The sequence below is a fragment of the Coffea arabica genome, chromosome 8e (genome assembly GCF_036785885.1).
Source record: "Coffea arabica cultivar ET-39 chromosome 8e, Coffea Arabica ET-39 HiFi, whole genome shotgun sequence".
Classification (NCBI taxonomy): Eukaryota; Viridiplantae; Streptophyta; class Magnoliopsida; order Gentianales; family Rubiaceae; genus Coffea; species Coffea arabica.
In genome coordinates this window covers 47,490,576-47,512,461 of record NC_092324.1, presented here as the reverse complement: position 1 = coordinate 47,512,461, position 21,886 = coordinate 47,490,576, and the positions used below count along the sequence as shown (strand labels likewise).

The 21,886-nt window shown below is 33.7% G+C and overlaps 2 protein-coding genes across 3 annotated transcripts; one reads left to right on the top strand and one right to left on the bottom strand.

Annotated features, from left to right (window-relative positions):
* Nucleotides 1-3,602: 3,602 nt before the first annotated feature.
* Nucleotides 3,603-6,350, bottom strand: LOC113703099 (cytokinin riboside 5'-monophosphate phosphoribohydrolase LOG8-like). Of its 2 annotated transcripts, none has more exons than XM_027224335.2 (7): nt 6,041-6,350; nt 5,460-5,557; nt 5,308-5,341; nt 4,888-4,987; nt 4,738-4,808; nt 4,511-4,654; nt 3,603-4,004 (listed from the first exon to the last, which is right to left on the bottom strand). In XM_027224335.2, the coding sequence occupies exons 1-7, from the start codon at nt 6,152-6,154 to the stop codon at nt 3,912-3,914; spliced, it is 654 nt and encodes a 217-aa protein (XP_027080136.1). In that variant the 5' UTR covers nt 6,155-6,350; the 3' UTR covers nt 3,603-3,911. The 2 variants fall into 2 exon arrangements, with proteins under 2 accessions (XP_027080136.1, XP_027080138.2); XM_027224337.2 differs by having other exon boundaries at nt 5,308-5,338.
* Nucleotides 6,351-16,927: 10,577 nt separating this feature from the next.
* On the top strand, nt 16,928-17,521 carry LOC113704957 (pectinesterase inhibitor-like). The gene has a single exon (XM_027226821.2). It carries the CDS (start codon nt 16,928-16,930, stop codon nt 17,519-17,521), a length of 594 nt encoding a protein of 197 aa, XP_027082622.1.
* The last annotated feature ends 4,365 nt before the right edge of the window (nt 17,522-21,886 follow it).

Below are 21,886 nucleotides of genomic sequence, written 5' to 3'. Positions count from 1 at the left end.
GGGAGAGGAAAATGGAAAAAGGAAAATGTATTGGTGCTCTTGGCAACAAAAAATGGTGGCTTAGACTTCAGAGACTTGCACAATTTTAACAAGGTTTTGCTAGGTAAGCAAATTTGGAGGCTAATAACAATGCCAAACTCCTTGGTAATTAAAGTGATGAAAACAAAATACTACCCAACAGAGACCATCTTCAACTGTAAGGTCCATAACAATGCATCATGGATCTAGCAAAATCTAATGGCTATAAGAGAAGATGTTCAGAGAGACACTAAGAGGAAAATAGGAAATGGGAGAAGCACAAAAATTTGAGAGGACAATTGGATACCAGAAAATCTTTAAGGGAAGCCTGTTTCAATTAGATCTCAAAATTGCCAAATACGGAAAGCGAAGGACCTAATCCAAAACTTCAGATAGAAAAGACCCTCAGTGTTCAGATTATTAAACGAAGAAAAGGCAAAGAAAGTCTTGAGAATACCCAGAGGTCTGGCAAACAGAAAGGATTGTCATTTCTAGATACATAGTGTGAATGGCCACATGGTTGCATCAGGATACAAGAAACTCAGTAAGCAGGAAGACAATTAGAAGCAAAAAGAACAGTCAAGAGAAGAGTCCAGTTTGGAGAAGAAACACCTTTGGAAACACTTGTGGAAACTCAATGTAAATCACAACTTGAAGATATTTATTTGGAAATGCTTGAAGAAAGCCCTGCCTATGAATGAAGTTGTTTTCAATAGGACAAAGAAGGGATCTCCAATATGTGAAAACTATTGTGAAGGCATAGAAACTATGGAACACCTACTTTTTCACTGCAGACATGCTAAGGAAGCATGGAACCTATTACCAGTGAAATGGGATACAATTGAAGACCAAAAAAGAAACTTCAAAAGATGGTGAAATGCTTTAACAGAAACTAGTAATAGACTTGAAGGAATGGAACATATTGCACTAACGGTAAATATTCTTTGGTAGATTTGGAATGCCAGGAATGAGAAAATTTTTATTAGAACAGAAGATCATCAATCAAGAAAATTCAGAAAGCTTAGTTGGAGAGGATAGAATTTCAAGATACAAATGCAAATGAGAGCAAGGTAAGCATGCCAGAAACAATAGCGACTAAAGCAACACAAAAAGAAAGCAGAGACATAGATGCCCTAATACACATTAGTTTTGCTGTAAAAACTCAAGGACAAGACAGTCAAATGGGACTTGGCATCTATGCATTGAATGAGAACAACCAACTGATAGCTCAATGGGCAATAAGGGAATTTAGTGTAGGGAACAGTATGATGGACAATGTAGTGGCTCTCAAACTTGCAATGATCAAGGCAGGAGAACAACAATGGAGGAGGATTGAAGTGGGAATCCCACAACTGTAGCTGGTGAAGATGATAGAAACCAAGACCGGTGATATTAGACTGTTCTCTCATTTAAAGGACATTAAAGATTTAAACTCTATGTTTGTGGAACGCTCATTTGTTTTGGCTAGGAATGAGAATAGGACTGTCAATGGGGCTGGGCCAGCCCGAGCTCGGCTCGCTCGGCCCGACAGAAAGCCCGATGAGCCCGATCATTTAGTGAGCCGGTCTGAGTCTGAGCCTAAAAATTAGACCCGAATTAAATGTGAGCCGAGTTTGGGCCTTATTAGGTTCAAACCCGATATAGGCCCGGCCCTTTAATTACCTATATATATAATATTTATATTTTGATATTATGTATAATTATATATCCAAATATATTATTACTAAATAATAAATATATACATAAATTACAAAACACAAAAATACATCTAAAAACTCTTTCATGAGCTTTCTTGAGAGCCAATATTGGTAATGCATAACTAAATCTCTAATTTTTCTTATTGGTTGAGTAAATTTTTGTATTGGCATAATATTTGTTGATTTTTTTTTGGTCTACAAACACAAAAATCATCAAGCATATTTTGATTTAAATCACAAGATTATAAAAAAAGTTTCAACTTTTAAAGATGTATTGGCTTATGATCGCATGTTTTATTACTATTTTTCATGCATTTTGAATGGATTAAATATAAATATTGTTGAAAATTTTTTGGTTTATATACGTTTTAAGAACTATTATTTGTTCATGTTTAGTTTTAATATTATAGTCTTGTAAATGTTAAATTAGTTTTACAACTTAATAGTTATAGTAATTATATTAAGAAAATTAAGGAGTAATAAGTGAGTTTGGGTTAAGCCCGATTAAGGCTCACAACCCGAATATTATGTGAGCTGAGTATGAGCTTCACATTTACGAACCCGAAGCTCATAACCCGAAGCCCGGCTCATTAGGCCTGATTGACAGGCCTAAATGAGAATAGTATTAAGACAAATAATATTTGTAATCATGCGTTAAGCACATCTTTTGATGTAAAGTGGTTAAATTCTCAGTGTCTTTAAACACTTGTATAGATCTAATTAAGTTTTTGCTCACTAAGTGTATAGTTCATACATAAATCTAATAAAATTATCTACCAGCTGGGGGGGGGGGGGAAGAGTAGATGACAGTCCAAATTTGGTACGGACACTACAAAACACATCAGAAAATCAAGATTCAGTTGTGGAGATCAATGAGCACAAGTTTTGGCCCTATCTTCTCCCAAGAAAGAGCAAAACGAACAAGACAGTAGTGAATTTCCGCATCATGAAGTTCAACAGAGAGATGATGCTGCCAACATGCAATCTAAACAAGAAATCCAGTCTGAACTTGATGAATGATGACGATATATAGATGCAGGGCAGGTAACTGGCTTTTCCTTTGTGTCTACACTTGTTTAGAATATAGAAAGACACGAGGCACAATGCGTGTTAATGGATACTACAAGAGATTTGAAATTAAACACGGTACCGTACTTTCTCTCAAATCGTCATCATGGGAACCTTTCAACTTCCAAAACGACATCCCTCAAGACACTCAAGACACAAGCCAAGCTTTCTTTAACGCGTTCTGTGCATCATGTCAAGCTCAGCCAGTTGGTTGATTGATAACGTTGTCATTGTCAGTAATTGCACCAGTGAAACGTCTTCTCTCAGTCGTGAGTTTAACTAATCAAAGGTGCATGAACACCCTATCCACTCCCCCACCAAAAGACTTATTAATGTAGTACAGAATTTCCCTTCTGTTGTAAAGTCAAAACCCATTATATTGAATGAACATTTTTAAATTTGGAGGCGAAAAAGGGCAATGCATCTTCTGTATCACTTTGCACACAGCCCTCAAAAGATAACAAGAAAACTCGTCAAAAGATGACAAGAAGGTATGTTTTCAATTTTGATTACTTCAATTCTAGAAATAGTTATCTGCAATGTTCAAAAGACAGCTTAGGAATAAAGATTAGTAGGTTTTTCTAGTATGGAGGAAGTCAGCATAGACCCCACAAGTTGATCTGGCAGAATTTGCAACTTTCTAGTTGAGAGGAACAAAGTTTTTTTAGTGGTAAAGGAAATGGGGCTCTCCAAGAGAACCTTCTAAAGCCAGGATTTGCAATTTGCATCACTAAATGTGGTATGCCAGATTTACTACTAAATGCTAAGTAGGACCACCACCACCACCACCCCCACCCCTTTTTCAAGAAAAGAAAAAAATGCCACTGTAACATTCTGTTTTTAAACAGTTGTATAGCTCTTCCATCAAATGTGCATCGCAAAGGCTAACAGCCAACATCACTACTGAACAGTTTACTGATTGAGCATTCTAACATTGCAATCCAGAATTGGCTGTGCAAATCAGGAATGCCGACTCTAATTAAATGTAAACCACAAAAAATGAAAGGGGCACCTAGTAATTATAGTTATATGTGGCCCCAAAGAACCAGAATCTCATACAAAACTCAAATGATGGTCAAATCACATCAGGAATCTATTTTTGACATAGGCCTACCACAAACAGGGATTTCATTGGGGACTCTGCTCACTTGGATAGTCACCCAGTTTCTCCAGCTGCCAGCTTTCATGAGGGGCAACATGATCATGAGAAGGGGTGTATTGCTGCAAAATTAAACAGCGATTTATAAGATTCCAAGTATAATGGTTCCACTTCTATGTAGATCAGCAACCATCCTCGACAGCTCTACACAGCTAATGCATTAAAAGGAAAAAAAATGGCACAAGTTGTGGCTGGCTCATACTTGACTTTTTCATGACCTTAAAGAACCCCAAGTCAAAGTAAAGCTAAAACAACCCTCAGACAGTACGCTGTAAGGCTTTGATTGCATTCTTATAAAACAAGTATACCAATCATGTAACTTTAAAAAAAAAATGGTATACTAATCACGTAAATCAAAATCCAAAAATTATTTTCAGAGGTAACTTATGATCTGATAGTTATAGTTGTAAGCCAAGAATCTTAATCAGCATGTGAAGCAAATAGAAACTTGATCTTGCCATCTGTGCATGGCATTGATCTTCAAAGTAAATTCATCCGAGCTCATGAAGGAAAAATAGGCAATAAAACTTTGGAAAACACACACACACAGAGGATGGCTGGCGAGTACCTCCATTTTGTCTAGAAGTTCTTCTGCTGTAGGAGCAGCGAGGACTATGTGCCGAGCACCTGGCTTGATGAAGCCTTCTTCAACTCCATTGTCAAACAATGCCAGCAAGGAATTATAATAGCCATCCACATTAATTAAACCTACCTGTAAGAATAATCAACTAGTCATCATACGGAAATCTAACACTTTATATCATTAGAACTCACAGGTGAAAGCAGATGAGCGACCGGCTTTTTATGGATGCCAAGTTGTGACCATGTTATCATTTCCAGTGTTTCTTCCATAGTTCCATATCCCCCTAAAACAAAATAAATAGACTTCATAAGTTTGTTTTAAGCAACAAATTTTCCTATCAGTTCTCTTTCTTTCATACTCACCAGGAAGAGCAATAAATGCATCAGCATGTCTAGCCATTTCAGCTTTGCGCTCATGCATGTTGGAGGCGATTCTCACATCCCCAACAGTTTCACCAGATATCTGTTTAGCTTCTTGTGTTAATAATAACCAATTTCAACTGTAAGTTTACATCTAGGTCTCAAAATCAGTTCCACCAGCAAGAGACTAGTAAGAATTCCATGTATTCTGAACCACATTCCCCTTTCAATGACCTTTGAAACAGCTAAGATTTTATTGCGTAACTTACATAATCAAACGAGTAACTAACAAATGTTGATATGATCTCTGAATACTTGAGCACTTTAAAATATTGCAACAAGTGCAAGGGAAAAAGTTTGTCTCAATTAAAAAACAGAAAGAGAAGGAGAAAAAGCATGATATTGCAGAGTGAATGCAGGTACCTCAATAGGCACGAGAGCTTTTGGAATCACCCTGCTTGTTAAGAGCAATCAAGATTATAGTGAAACCACATCAGTAGAACAAACAAAGCCCCAGGCATAATACCAATAAACAGTAGTACATAATGCAATTCAAACCAAATTGTATTGCATACCCAAGAACATGGCAACCTCCATCATAAACTCTCTGGGAAATCAATCCCATCAATCCAACACTTCCGCCCCCATATACCAAGTCTATCTTTCTTCTCACCTGAAATGAACATCCATTTACAAAGTCAAATTAGCAAGACACGGCAAACATTCGGCCCAAAATATAGTCAAACCAAGCACAAGAAACAATCCAACGAGAAGTACTGCTAACAGAGTCTAAATAAAGTATAAAGATCCTTAGAAAAATCAATCCAGCCTAAACCTTAATCCTATTGTCAAATGCAGGAAACCAGTTTACTAAATAAAGGAACCACCGACTATATCAGAACTCCATTAGTACTAAAATGTGTAAGATTCTCTAACTCTCTTGTTAAAAGTCAAAACCCAAGAGTCCCTTTTATCAGCTAGGATTGAGACTTTGTCAAAAACATCAAAACCCAATTCAGAAATTGTCACAGTTTTCACAAAACAAAGACTCAACCTTTGACAAAACAAACATAACCTTAAACAAAACTGTCAATCAACACAAAAGACTAGATTGGTTGTTTGACTAGGATATCCTATATAAGTAAGACCAACCAACCAGTTCATTCCCCAATTCAACAGCAGCATCACTGAATACTTTCCTGTGGCCTGGATTGCTCCCGCAATACACACAGATTCTCTTGAATTGGCTTCTGTTATTGCTCTCCTCCATATTAAAACTTGTATTGTCTGTCACGGCAAATTTACTTGTAAAATTCTATACTATTGCTTATCTGTTGTATTACCTCTGTATAGTAACAGTATTTTATGATACAAAGGAAAAAGAAGCAAATCAAAAAGTAAAGATGGGGTGTTATTAAAAGACAAGTGATACCGAAGACAATCTGGACATTTCTTGATAGAGTGAATATATACCAGTAGTAATAGCAATTGAAGTCAAGAAAAATGTGCTTTTATATATGTATATCTATGCTTCGTTTCTGGTTATATATCTGACAGCACTAAAGCCCACATCACCCTTTTCTTTATTCAATTTGTCGGCTTTCATACATTGAATTAATCAAATAGATTGGCAGCAGCAACAAAAAATTGCTACACAAGAAATCGACAAGAGGGACTTCGTGATGGGCGTTTCTTCTACTTCTTCTTCTTCTTTTTCCCCCCCTTTTTAGACAGGGGAAGGAAATTGAACCTTCTTGGTAGGTACTATATCACTCGTAGCATGCAGTTGCACTAGAAAAGTGAATTTCCCAAATTCTTCCGCAATTTAGAAGTCGGCTGTGGAGTGGGTAGTGGAGTGGGAGAGGACTCACGTCCCTTTCTTGCTCCTTTTTCTCATCATTCCCCATATATTTGGTTCCTAAAGCTATTTCTATCTTTTTTTTAGTATTATAAAACATTTTTAGTATACTTTTTCTAATCATTTTTTGAATTAATGGATTGTAGTTTTCCATCAAAAAATTTTTATGTTTCCTTGAACACATTTTTCAATCACTTCTTATTTCACATATGTCAAGTTATTATCGTACTTTTTTTTTAACAGAAACTCCTAAAAATAGCAATCCAAACGATCAACGTGACAAAGTTTATAAGTAATGTAGGAAATAAACCATGTAATGTTTCATGCCCTTTATGACTTTTTGTGTATGTTTTGTTCTTTGTTTCCTAGGTCTTGTGGCCCTTGTGCCCTTTTTTTGTTTAGGAGTAACAAATCTAGGGAAACCCTTAAACTATCATCATTGTTTATTTTTGGTTCCTGATCTATTTTTTTGTTTCCAGCTAGCTTCTGAACAATTAAAAATGCATAGTTTAAGGATTTTTGGCCATTTTAGGCATAAGTCTAGCCAGAATTGAAGGGCCTCTTTGTCCAATATTAATCAAGAGTATCGAGAACTTAATCAAAAGCATCTAGGGTAGGAGTAGAAGTTGTAAATAGAAACCTTCATTTTTCTTAAACTCTTCATCAAATTTCTCTACAAAATTCCTAAATTCATTGATTTCATACTTGAGAGGTGCATAAAAAATCTGATAAAACTTTCGCTACTCAGATTTGAAATCAATGAATTTAGGAATTTTGCAGAGAAATATAATGAAGAATCTAAGAAAAATGAAGGATTTTCTCTTTTCAAGACTTATACTCCTATTCTCGACACTTTTTATTAAGCTCTCATACTTTTGATTAAGATTGGAAAAAAGTGCCCTTTGATTCTGGTTGAACTTATGTTTAAAATGATTAGAATTTCTTAAACTATGCACTTTTAATTGTTCAAGATCCAATCGGAGACAAGAATAGATCAAGGATCAAAAGTGAACAATAATGATAGTTCAAGGGTTCCATAGGCTTTTACTCTTTGTTTTAGCCTTCACATCTTTGATGAGGCTTTAATTTTTTTAACCCATTTGGATTGCTATTTTTTGAAGTTTTTATTAAAAAATAAAAAGTATTAGAGTGATTTCATTTATGTGAGGTAAAAATATAATTAAAAAATATGTTCATGAAAAACGTAAAAATTTTCTGAAAAAAAAAAGCCAATCCAAACATAGAGGAGCTCAATCCAAATATAGAGTATTATTTGAAATAATTACTATATTACTTTTTGTGATGTGATGTATGCGAGATAAAAAGATAGTTGAAAATAGAAAATGTGAGTCGGAAAATGTATTTACGATGTAAACAAAATATTATTTGAAAATTTTGGAACTCTTTTTCCTGTTGCATCAGAAACGGTTATCTTCTCGCATTCCTTCTTATTTACAATCTCTTTGTTTAGTTATATCTTGTGGGAACAGAATTGTATTCATAAAGATCCATTTTGAGGTACATAGTAATGTCTTGACTCTTGAGAGGCTACTACAGTAAATTCTGAAACTTTTGGGGAGGTTCCTATTTGCATTTGTCGTTGGTTGTACACAACTTTTGGGCAAGTTGTGTTTTGCATCCCGCAATAATTTTCTACTACTCCTACCATCATAAAATTAAGAACTTATTACTCTTTTCTTTTCTTCCCAAATGGGTTGAAAGCTACTTTAGAAAGCTCTTTAAATTGACGTCTTTACGAGTTTTTCGGATGACTGCCCGGTTAGCACTATATACATATATATATATATATATATATATATGTATATAGTCGCCTAAAGAGTCCAGGCACACCTTGGAGAAATCCATCTTTTATTTATAAGATAATAACCAATTATCACTTACACAATTCTTGCTTTCACCCTGAAATCCTTTTCTTTCTTTTTGGATATAGAGATTTTCTTTTAAATTTAAAGGGGTAAACTATCTAGGGAATGCCTAAATTATTTCAACAGATAGTTTTTTGCCCCTCATCTATTTTAAATCTGAAATTGACCCCTCAATAATAATTTTAAAAAAGTCATATTTTGATCATTTAGTCCATTTCTACCATTGGAGCCTGGCCATTAAATCTATCACCTTGAATGGTGGAAAAGAAACGGAAGAATAAAAATCTAACATATCGTATTATTAAGGGGTCAATTTAAGATTTGAAATAGATAAAGAGTCAAAATTGACAATTAAAATTAGGGATAATTTCAGAAATCTTCCTTGAGGTTTCTCATAATATCACTAAGCTCTCTTGAGGTTTTTAAAATCTCACTTACCTCCCCTATCAGCTTGACAAAACTAAATATTCTTATCAAATGTCACAAATTGACAATATTACCCTTACTTTTAATAACTATTTAACCAAAATGTCAAAACAAAATCAAATTTTTAAAACAAAAAATAAAATTTTATCTAATAATGATCTATATTTCTCTATGTCGAGATCATGGTGAGACAGCAAAGAATGTGGATAATTAAATCTAGTTAAAATCAACCACTTAGGAAGAATTTGGTGAATAATTAACACCTTGAAAACTTTCGTAGACAGTTTTAAGAAAGTCAAGCAATGTTTTTAGGAAATACATTTTAATACATGATGTAGTTTAAGTTGTATTGAAAATTAAAATAATATCTTCATATGTATGAATTCTTCAAGGCGTAAATTTTGTTTTGTTCCAAAACAACTAAAATAAATAATTTAAGTCAAGAAATTTACACCTTATAAAAAGTTAACTTTATTTTATTTTTTATTGTTGTTGTAAACTTTATAAGTAAGATAACAGAAGGGTAGTGCTGGAATAAAATTTTTATCTTTCTTGCATTTCCTCCAAAGGGGCTAAAATGTTACAATAAATGTTAATTCAAGGGAGATAAATGAGATTTTAAAAACTTCAGCGGAGTTGAGTGATATTATCTCAGAGGAGGTTTCTGAAATTATCCCTTGCAATTATGTAGGAGCTCCATAGATAGTTTACCCAAATTTAAATAAACATTAGACTGTAGTCTGGAAATCAAAATCAAAATCAAACTAATCTTGGGAGTCAAGCATAGCCTTCAAGAGGCAGGGAGGGAAAGTTCTGTTTCTGTTATTATCATATGGTCTTCATTCTCCTTCCTCTTCTACTTCTTCATGAATTACTCGTAAACAACAACAACGTCAGAAACATGCATCTTCAGAAGCATGTCAGATCTTCAACTACATTCACCTACCAAATGCAGCTCCAGGCTCCATGTACCCATAGGTTCTGTCCTCATTTTCTATACTTAATTTCTTGTCTACTCTCTTTCCTTGCTAATCTAACGACTCTCCAATGGACACATGTCTGGTTCTAACCCTTATGCAGACACTAGAATCAAGATTCCACATTATGAGGTTGAATTGAAACAGGAACAATCCAACATGTCTTTACTTGCCGGATTAAAAGAAAGGGTCGTATATACTAATTTAACATGAGCTAAAATTTAATTAGCAATCACCAATCATCTATGGCTTTTCGTTGATTCTATCCTCATCAGTTGCTACTCAGCTATACTGTTGCTTGTTCAATTTATTAAGGTATAGCGTTGTTTCCTTTTTTTTTTTTTTTAACTGAAGGTTGTTGGAACTTCCTTTCTTGATGTTTTAAATTCATTTTTTTTTTAGCTCAAAGTAATCAGCTAGATTCCCTGTGAAATTCTATTGCACAAGATAAGAGGAGAATCTTAACATTATGTTTGTGAGGAACTGAATTAGTTGATATGAATCCAGCTAAAATAAAGAATTCTGTGGTTGAGAATCCCATGACATCTCATAATTCCTTTTAACAGTTTATCTAAGTTTTGTTTGTATCGGAAAATCCATAGCCTCTGACAAATAGAATCAGAAGATAATTTAGTAAATTAGCAGATGAAACATGATAAGAACAGGCGAAAATTTTCATTTTAATAAGTAAAGCTTACAATACGTGAATCCGAGACCAACTTCATGCCTTTTTTTTTTTAAAGTGTAAAAGGGAGGTTTCAAATTCGGAACCTCATAGCATTGAATTCAGGATTTTCACTTTTCTGCTCATGCCAAGAGTAAGACTTGAACAATTAACACACAATTAACACAAAATGGAAGGATCGATACAAATATACAATTCAATAACATTACACTAAACTCACGATTGTGGGATGAATGCCAATATTAGTTACACTAAATTCAAGGGGAGGAAAAGTGTAAGGCTTTGTTTGATAATCTAATTCAGTATTTAAATTGAAGGGATTCAGATCTTAATATGTTCGGATGCGTTTGATAATCAAAATTTGAACATTTGAATTAATTAAGTGACACTGAATTTCCTAGACAAAACTTTCCTCCAAAATAAGTGATAAACTATTTACTTATTATTAAATGTGATATACACTCAATGTATTTGATTAACAATTCAATAATTTAATGGATTCAATTTTCAGATTTCAGTTTTCAAACTTTAGTTTTATCAAGCGCACCCTAAGTGTAAGGTCGGCTTGAATTCAAGACCTCCCACTTACAATAAAAAGAAAAAAGTTATACTGAATTCATTATTAGTACTCGGATTCTAACGTACTACATTTTCCTGGAGTCTCAAACTTTTTCTTTAACTATTAGACTGAAACCTCGTTAACTCGATTTTAGAATTAACAATTTGTGGAGTTTATAAATTCTGAACGAGCTTGGTGGATTCGTACGAGTTGGGCCATTAACGTGAGAGATGAGAATCATGAGACTATGAGTCCATGGTTGTTAGTACATGATGATAAAACTGCCTTAGTGGGCTGCTTTTAGGCCACGCACCGCTCAATTGCTCATTTTGAACGACCAATTAAAATGCCTCAGCTACTTCCCTCCCACCCCCCGCCCAAAAACAATTTAGTCTTATACAAAAGAAAAAGGAAGAATTTGAGAACAAACTAAAAATTTCCCGATAGTCTGACTAATGTCTGTCCTAAAAGAACTCGGTCTTGAAGGCAATGCCTCAACTATTTTAAGGTACACTCTAGCTACACTAGTTCTTTTTTTAAAAAAAAAAAAAAAAAAACCAGAAGAGAGTTTTTTTGAATATCAAATTGAACACCCTTCTTTGATTTAACTTCGAACCAGTTTGGATAGGGTATTATTTGAAATATTATTTGGAATAATTACTGTAGCACTTTTTGTGATGTGATGTATGTGAGATAAAAAGGTGGTTGGGAATATAAAAAGGTGGGTTGGAAAATGTGTTTATGATGCAAGCGAAATATTATTTGGGATAAGTTTTGTATCCAAACACTCATTTTTTAAAAAGACAACTCTGGCGTCTCTCTTTTCTAAAAGGAGGTGCGTTCGATCAAACTGAAGTTTTAAAATTAAAATCTAAAATGTAAAATCTAAAGTTTGAATTTATTAAGTTATTAAATTATTAAGTATTAAATTTGATATGTTTTAATGAAAATCACATTTAAGTGATAAGTGAATAGCTCGTCACTTACTTTTGGGAACAAGTTTTGTTTAGAAAATTTCAGTGTCACTTGATTAATCCGGATTTTCAATTTTTTTTATTATCAAAAGCACTTGAAGATGGTGGTGAAATCCGTCTCTAATTAGTTAGACAATCCCTTCAATGAAAAATGATAGGGAGACAATTTTAAATGTGAACATAAATATGTAGCCTTCATTACTCGAGACAGTCGACTTACTCCTTTCAACTGTAGTGAGAATTGCCATGTATTGCACTTACAAAAATACGCCAAAAGCAGAACTTGAAAGAAAAAAGAAAAAATTGTACGCGCTGGATGCGAATTCCAAAACTAGCAAAAGAAACGCTTAACACGAGGAAAAAACTTTGGTTTTGAGCCTCACCTTTGTGCCATGGAGTCCTCAATTCAAGCAATTTGTTTCGGGTACCAACTGAGAGCAAGAGAAGATTTAAACAAAAACTTTCATTTCAATTCCAGTAATTAAAGCACCATTGCCTTCAGCATTCAAAAAAAAAAAAAAATTTTTATAGATTCTTTCAAGAAATTGAACCTAGAATCTGTACAGAGTAGGTTAATTAAGATCAATAGGAACAAGAAAGTGAAGGAAAAAAAAAATAAAAAGAGGGATCCTCTTATCCTCCCCATTTTTCCCCCACAGATATGGGAAGGGAGTTTCCCGTAGGTGAAAGTGCTGTAGAAAACCATCCATTTGTATCGATGTCATTGTTTCTTGCGTCTATTGCCGCTACAATTGCAATAGTTTCATCTTTATGTGGTGCATTATCTCGAAAAAAGGCAACAGCCTCCTCCTCTTCATCAGGTGCTGAAAATCAAATTAAAGAAAATAAGGATGTAAATATTCCTTCACCAACGTCTGGTAACGGCGGATCGCCACCCGAGAAAGTTACAACGTTGACAATCCCGGGATCATCGTCGGATTCTGATAATGCAACAAAAAATGAAGAACTTTCTCATCAACCATTGCCACCTCCACCTGGATTCCAGCATTTATCAGGTTCAACTTCTCACCATTACCGGTCGAATTCAACGGCTTCTTCTTCATCCCGGAAAAAGTTGCCTAAAACTATGAGCATGAGGGCGCTGGGAAATGGGATTGGGATATCATCCAGACAATCGTCCAAGAGGGATCAGGAGAATGTCCATGATGATTACGCTAGTAAAAAGAGAGATAAGAAATTGAAACATGAGGATTCTATTTGGAAGAAGACTATTATATTAGGAGAGAAATGCAGAGTCCCGGATGAGGATGATGATGCAATTGTTTACGATGAAAAGGGAAATAGAATTACAACCTATCATCGCAAGTCCACCTCTATGGCTTTGTCTAGGCAAAATTCAAACACTGATCCGGATGCAATTCCAACTACTTTGGAGGGACAGAAAGATGATATCTTAAAAATTTCCTAGCTAGGTAAATAAATACTACTATATATCAGAAGAAATGTTAATTTCTCCTCTTTTCAATTTTCTCGTCTTCTCTTCTTGTGATATCTTGGAATTGCAAGTGATTTTCTTCATGAAAATTATGATTTTGAGATGCTTTAGTTTGCCCTTGTTTTACAGTGTCTTAATTTATTGGGATTTAGTAATCTATACCCAAGTCATGGAAGACAAAGGAGACCAATCAATAGTGCAGTCATCATAAAAACATCTTCGAGAAGATGCACAAAACTCTTGCACTGGTTCAATTAATATGATTGTTTCAGGTAGAGCGGAAAAATTGTTCTTCTGCAGCTAGGGATAGGTTTGGACTTCAAACTTTGGTTCCATGCATCTAAAAAAAGCCATGCAGAAAAGTGCATCAAATAAGTACAGAACGACTCATGCATTCAAATCTTAAAAGTTAATTAATTTGCAACAAGTAGTGGACTGATATAGAGGAACCCTTGAATAGTTACTAATGATATTGTCACAGACCAGTAGTAATTTCCACATCAATTTTGGTATAATGGCAAACTTTCTTTCAAGTCTAAATTGCATCTGGACTCCGGAAGAAGAATTTTGGCATTTCATCCAAAATTGGACTGGTAAAAAAATTCCAGGCAGTAGCATTTACGAGGATTTTCTTTCAAATCCATATTGCATTTGGACTCTGGTAGAACGATTTGGGAATTCCATCCAAAAGTTGGACTGGAAAACCTTTATCTGAACTCATGAAATCAGAGACTGAATTATAGAGCAGAGAAGCAATGACTGACTATTTATGCAGCTTGATATATAATCACCAGATATTCGGCTTTGCTAGTTTACTTTAGCTTTGTTAAATTTGTCATTAATGAAGCTTGGAAAAAGCTGTTAAAGAAATTGAGAGGATATATATGTTATTCAAATATTTAAAACGCAAATCGAAGCTCTAAATTCACCACTCTTCACTTGAAATAAGCAAAATGTAACGATAACAGATTTTTTTTTTTTTTAAAAAAAGAAGACATGTGAAAGTTAATTTTCAGAAAGTATGATTTACTGATAAATCTTGCTTCAATCCTTTTTTTCCCTTTAATTTTCACTCTACTACTTTTGCAGTATATGGATTCTAAGTCGACAAGCACGTCTCATTAAGATTTAAAAGTACGTTTCTTATAATAACAATAAGAGAATAATCTTCAATGATATACGGTCACTCTGAGATTGTATAGAGAATAATCTTCAATAATATATGATCACTCGAGATTGTATAGAAGGAATCTTTCAATGATATATGATCACTCTCGAGATTGTGTATAGAATAATCTTCAATGATATATGATCACTTGAGATTGTATAGAGCATAATCTTCAATGATATATGATCACTCGAGATGTATAGAAGGAATCTTTCCAGACGTTGAAGAAATTAATTTCGTTATCCTTGAGTTTACTAGTTTGTAATTGGAAAATGTATTACTTGGGATTTAAGAAAGAGAGTGTAACTACCTACCTACCATTTATGTCAATCTCTTCAATGAATTCCAAAAAGTGGGACTCTTTTATTTTATTTTATTTTAAAGTGAGACGTCTTGAAATCAGGATTTCTTATTTACAAATCCTCTTATTTTATCATCCTACTCAACCCTCCCCCTCCAAAAAGTGGGAATCTAGCCAAAAAAAAAAAAAAAATCTCAAATGGTGATCAAATGATGATACTGTTGAAACCTATCTGTAAAGGGTGAAAAATTTATCTAGTAAGTATGGACTAATCTTATATGCACTGTCAGTGTATATGCAATCGTCATTAAATATACAACACATGTGCAAATTTAATTTTGAAATTAAAATTTTGCTCATGTATCATCCATCCAATCATGATAGTGTATATACTAACAGTGTATATAAGATTTACTTAATACATACCTATCAAATGTAGTTCATGAATCATATAACAGATTCATTTGCTCGACAAATTTTTTCAAGGCTCTCACTGTTTGGGATTTCTTTTTAAAAACTATCATAATTTGGAAATTTTCTCATCTCTGAAGTGAAGCATAAAAATATGAAAAATAGACTTGCCATGCACTAATTTCAATATTTGAGTGGTACACCGTATTCTTTAAGATTTACAAGAGTACTAAGCATTAAAACAGGAAAATGAATGCACCTTGCTGATCATGAATAGTACAAAAAGATTCTCTAACCCTTCCCTTAAAAGCCAATACCACAACATTTTGGCTCTTTTAACTTCATTTATTTGTCTTTTTTTTTTCTAATTTTGGATATAATCCTTTATGATGGTTATTTCTCTTTAATCCTTTGCACGATTTCTGTGTTCAGTATTTATTTATTCCAAACATGGAAAGCATCAATCAAAGATTATACCAGGGAATTTAAGAAAAAGAACCCAAAAAATTAAGGAAAAGAATCTCATGATTGAGTTTTCACTATGTTTAGGCCCGTGCACACAGGCAAATTAATCACGCTCTTTTTACTTTTTTTTTGGGGTAAAGAGTTCATTACTTTTGATAGGGTTGTGTCCTAATTAATTTAGAAATATATGGTGGAAATAGGGTTTTGGTAAATAAGTACTTTAATAACTAATTAGACGGAAGAAATTTCCTCCAATTTTCACCTCTATCGCTTTGTCTTTGGCTTTTCCAATCCATTTTGAATGAAATCAGAATCTGAGTGAAACCAAATATCAAATCTAATAAATAAAGGTTCAAAAAGAGAACAGATGGAAGAGGCACATGTAAGCACAAGAAGGGAAATTTTTCAGAAATTTATCGTCCAACTCCTCAGCAATTATGAACCAAAAAAATAAGCAATTTAGGATGTAATACTTTGGGGAAAAAATTATTGTAGTATGTTAGAATTTTAGTACTTAATATGCTTAGTCAATAAATATTTGATGGGATTTCAGAGAGTAAATTTTTAAAACTCCTTTTGAAAAAAAAAAGTTTGATTGAGACTTAAATTAGGAAATAAAAAGGGAAGCTGTCCATGTACATCTGCACATTAAAACATGAAAAGCATAAATCAAAGATTTCATTAAGAAAATTCAAAAAGAAGCAGTCATTAGCAATACATAACAAGATGATGTTTCTATTATATGAAGATTGAGCATTTAATTCCGATAAAATCTTGAGATTACTTTTTTTTAAGGCGTTATGCCTATTTATTCACTCATTTACGTTTTGCATTTTCAAAGAATAACAAGTAACTTGTACTAGTGAGAAACAAGCCAATGGCAATTTCAGAATCCTTCTCCCCAAGAAAACACTTTCTTGCATTTCTTCTGGTAACAATTGCGGCAGGCTGCAGCAGCCGTACCACCCATGCAAATCCTAGCATCAAAGCATCAAGGGATCTGCTTAATTTCGTCTGCAGCAGATCATCCAACCCTCCTCTGTGTTTACAAGTCCTAAGCTCCGATCCTCGTTCCCGTAACGCTACTCTCAAAGACCTAGGATTTATTTCACTTGACGCAGCAGAATCCCAGGCTAAAACCACGCAAACATTGATCGGATCCCTCCTGCAGAAAGCAACTGATCCAAAACTGAAGGCGCAGCTCAAATCATGCCAGGGTTTTTATAACGATTCCATTAAACAACTGGATCAGGGGAGGAATGCCTTGAACGCTGGCAATCCCAGGGAATCAGGTGGCTACGTCTCTGCTGCTAATGCCGATGCTGATTCTTGTGACGAGGGCTTTGCAGGGAGTTCTACTCCAGAACCTTCGGAACTTCAAGATGCCGACCAGAAGTTTGAAGTTATTTCTGGCATCACATTGATTGTTACGGCTTTCTTGCTGCTTCCTCCTCCTCCTCCGTCCCATTAAAGTGTCATATTCTCAATTTTGTAATGTTAAAATAATTATAACGTCAATCTTTACAGTTAATCAAAGGGTACTACTTTAGTATACATCCAAATTTTGTGTTGAATCCCCACATTAATACATACGATCACAATTCATACATCCTCATATTTAGATATTTATTCCAAATTAACTATATAGTTTTTCAGAAAATTAGCGCTTGAGCCCTTCCAACGACTGCCGTTGGGAATGGGAACGCAAAATAATGTGTGCTCATTCAATTAGTCATTTTTCAAGAATGATTACTTTATTTTCGTTTTAAGTATTGATGCTTTGCTGTAACCTGATTAACTTAATTTAGATTTTTAGATAAAAGTTTAATTACTCATAGATGCTTTCCATCTCTGAAATTAGTTAATTTGTATGACATCATTCTAAAAAATATCACAAAATTGTGCATGGTCTAGTCAGTAAATATTCATATTATACTCGTTCTATATATAACTCAAAAAAATTCCATATTTTGTATATTTCAAAAAATATTCTGAGAAATACTCATATTTCTTACATAATCTTATTTGCTTATTATATTTCAGGAATTATATTTCAATTTCTTTGAAGTTTTAAAATTTGTAATGACAATGACATATCTTTATGATTATATACAAAATAACATTTGTATCATAACATTTGTATACTTATACATATAAACATAGTAAGATGATGAATTTTTTTTAAATTATATGTTTGATACACAAATATTTGAGTAAAAAATTGGTATTAATGTATTATAATCTTTGAGAATTATACTAATTTTATTTGTATCTTTGGTTCTGTAAATTTCAAATATATTTTATTGTTTATGTAAGGATTTATACACATAATTTGGCCGAACTTATATTTTTCGTCAAACTTTTAATTGTATTATTTTTTTAAAAAAAAATTGTACAATATAGCTACGTGCTATACTTCAAAGTATTCACCGTCCCTTATTTTACTAACTATACTCTACAGAAGTAGTCCTCACAAAATATTCAACAGAACTCGTTCACCAAATTTAGCTAAGCAAAAGAAATTTCTAATTAAGACCCTGTTTGGGTTATAGTTGAGGGTTCAAATCCCACTTGCAATAAAAAAAATTCAAGGATTGTGTCAAAGCACTCCCTTGGTTTAGTAAGATTTGTATACCTACTAGTTCCCAATACAAAGCCTCTTTAGGCTCCTCCTTCCCAATAGTTTAAAATAGATAGATTATACAATTGTCGTAGAGATAATCAGGTTGTCAGTACAATACAAAGATCTAATTTCAAGTTTCAATGACCCAAACTGCAGTGTATGGGAAGTACCAATCAAAAAATCTTAGTCATAAGCCAAGGAAACTGATTAATTGAGTAATTAGAATGATATGACAACCGATTTTGAGTTTCCAAAATATCAAGCTTCATTATTTGCCCATCAACCCAACAGATTCCTCCTTGGAGCTTCCTAAAAAAAAGAAAAAGAAACAAGAATTCCTTTTTGCGGTGCCTATCATCTATTTATTTAGGTGATTTGCTAAGGTTTTTCTAACGGGTATTCAATGGATACTCTTTAATGCAATTAAATTCTATTCAATCTATCATATATATATATATATATATATATATATATATATATATATATATATATATACTTTTTTAATTAATTTTACTTATTCAACCTATCATATATATGTACACATTAATAATTATTATCCTCCCTTGTATATATACATTTTTCTTAATCAATCTTACCTTTTAGGCACCTTGTTTTAGACAGACCCGATTTTTCTATTACGAATATGTCACTAGGCCAAGCTAGATTTTATGATTATGACCTAGTAAAATAGATGTCTATTTAATTTGTGCCGAGAGTCAAAGATCTCGTTTTGACAATCAGTAACATAATTGCAGGATACGGAAACTAGCAATCAAAGATCTTATGCATCGACCTGAGCAATTAGAATAATTGCAGGATACGGAAACTACCAGTCAAAGATCTTATGGCTTATACATGAACTGAGGAAATGGACCTGATCAGCGATTAGAATTTAGGAGTGCATCACAAGACATTCAATTTCCTGATTTGCCTACAAGCAACGCATTTGTATGTAGTACGTACGCGTGACTTGCTTGATGAATTCAACACTCAAAGAAAAGGCAAAAAACAATGAAGAAAGCAGCATTCTTCTTTCTTGTCTTTGTTCTGGTAGCAAGTTTAGTCAGCAGCCGCAAGCTTCCAGAGCCCGGCAATAGCATCAAAGCATTGACCCCTGTGATGGATGAAATATGCAACAAAACAAGAAACCCTTCTTTTTGTTTTGCAAGCCCTAAACTCCAATCCTCGTACTCCCGGAGCTTCTCTTGAGGATTTAGCCCAAATTTCAATTGACTTGGCAGAATCCCATGCAAATTCCACGTACAAGTTGATTGAATCCCTTGCGAGAAAAACAAATGACCCAAAATTGAAGGACGTCTACCAAGCATGTCTGGAGAATTATGAAGAGTCAATTGACAGCCTAGGTGAAGGCAGGAATTAATGGCTTTGTTTCGATAGAGTATTCTTCCAAATAATTACTGTAGCACTTTTTGTGATGTGATGTATGTGAGATAAAAAGGTGGATTCAGAAATGTATTTATGATGCAAGCGAAAATTTTTTTTGAAAAAATTTGCTATCCAAATTTTCTGGGGGACCCCGGCTGATGGCCTAAATATCCAGGCCTCGGCTGCTGAGACCGGAGCTGATACTTGTGAAGATGGCTTTTCAGAGGGTTCTTATCCAGAAGTAGGGCTGCAAACGAGCCGAGCCGAGTCGAGTTTTGAGCTAATCGAGCCGAGCCTCGACTAAATTTTACCAAACTCGAGCTCGACGAGCCGGCAAATTTCGAGCTCGAGCTCGAAAAAAAATAAAAAATAATTATTTTATTTAAAAAAAATAAAATAAAATAATATTTTTTTCTTAATAAATAATAAAATATTAAGGATATATACGTAATTTTACTATAAAAATAAAAAAATAAAAAAAAATATATATAATATACGTAATTTTATTATTAAATAAAAATAAAAAAAAATATATATATATATACCCAAGCTCGCGAGCTAACGAGCTTAATATTCTGAGCTCGAACTCGACTCGAGCTCGATTAATAACGAGCTCGACTCGAGCTTGACTCGAGCCGCTCGCGAGCGGCTCGCGAGCGGCTCGATTCGTTTGCAGCCCTATCCAGAAGCTCCAGAGATTAAACAAGCAAATCAAAAGTTGGAAGATCTTTGTAGCATCATAATCGTATTGGTTATATCTAATCGTTTATTAATGGCCTGAACATATATTATGCTCTTTTTCAATTTTTTTTTTCATTAGATTCAATATGCATCATTAATCAACTCCACTTTTTGACGGACGTAAAACTCTTTAAGTATGAGTTGGAGAGTATTAATCACGGGTTAGAATACAAACCTACCAATGTCATTTTCGATTGAATAACTACTCACAGAATTTATTCAAGAAATATTATTGGCACTCTACTTTCTGCTATTTGCACTCATAACATTTGTTTTGTCACATAATCTAATAAATCAAAATTATATGATCAGAATGTCAATATGAGTTTGATTAACAAAAATGGGATTACGAATAACGTTTTCTAATTTATTTTTGTCTAAGCAATAAGTCTTAAGGATAACCTTTTTTTTTGTAATAGCGTAAATGGGAGGGTTCGACCTAAGTCCTTCGAAGCCTCTCATGTACACTCCCTTTTTCAAAACGCTCCAACCCATCCCCCACCCCATATTGAGGATAACCTCTTTAACTTAATTCAAACGCAACATTCAAAAAATATAAGCATACATTATTAATATTTAGGATTAATCTTCTATATCATATATACACTATCATTGCTTGCAACATGATAACCAATCTGAATTTACATTTGAAATTCAAAATTTTGCATCTAATCATGATAATATATACTTATAAAAGGTTGAATTTCGCTATAAAGTGTTAAAATCTTGAAAGGACCTGGAAATAACATTTGCTCCATTAGGACTCCAGCTTCCGCCTTTTCAATTGGGTATCTGCCTTGTGGTGAGCGTAAATTATGGAAAAACAAGGCTTTAGATTGTCTAAGGCTGATTGTGCGGAAATCCCATAACATTAGTTTATGTACTGATAAATTCATCATCCCAAACAGGAGTAGTTGGATTTCTCGATATTCCTTTAGCACAGGCCAAACCATTCATCTGTTGGCATTTTAAAAGATTTTAGTTTCAAGTGCTTTTCTTTTCTTTTTTTTTTTTAAAAAAAAAAAATAACTCAAGTATGTAGGTAGGGTCTGCACTACGCACTCTGGTGCAGACCCCAATATTAAT

Excerpts from the sequence above, each read along its gene's own strand:
- LOC113703099 (XM_027224335.2), bottom strand. The coding sequence starts at position 6,154 with ATGGAGGAGAGCAATAACAGAAGCCAATTCAAGAGAATCTGTGTGTAT. Across the intron at positions 5,558-6,040 it reads TTGAATTGGGGAATGAACTG|GTGAGAAGAAAGATAGACTT; the intron begins GTTGGTTGGTCT and ends TGTTCATTTCAG. Across the intron at positions 4,809-4,887 it reads TGCATTTATTGCTCTTCCTG|GGGGATATGGAACTATGGAA; the intron begins GTGAGTATGAAA and ends ATTTTGTTTTAG.
- LOC113704957 (XM_027226821.2), top strand. The coding sequence starts at position 16,928 with ATGGCAATTTCAGAATCCTTCTCCCCAAGAAAACACTTTCTTGCATTT.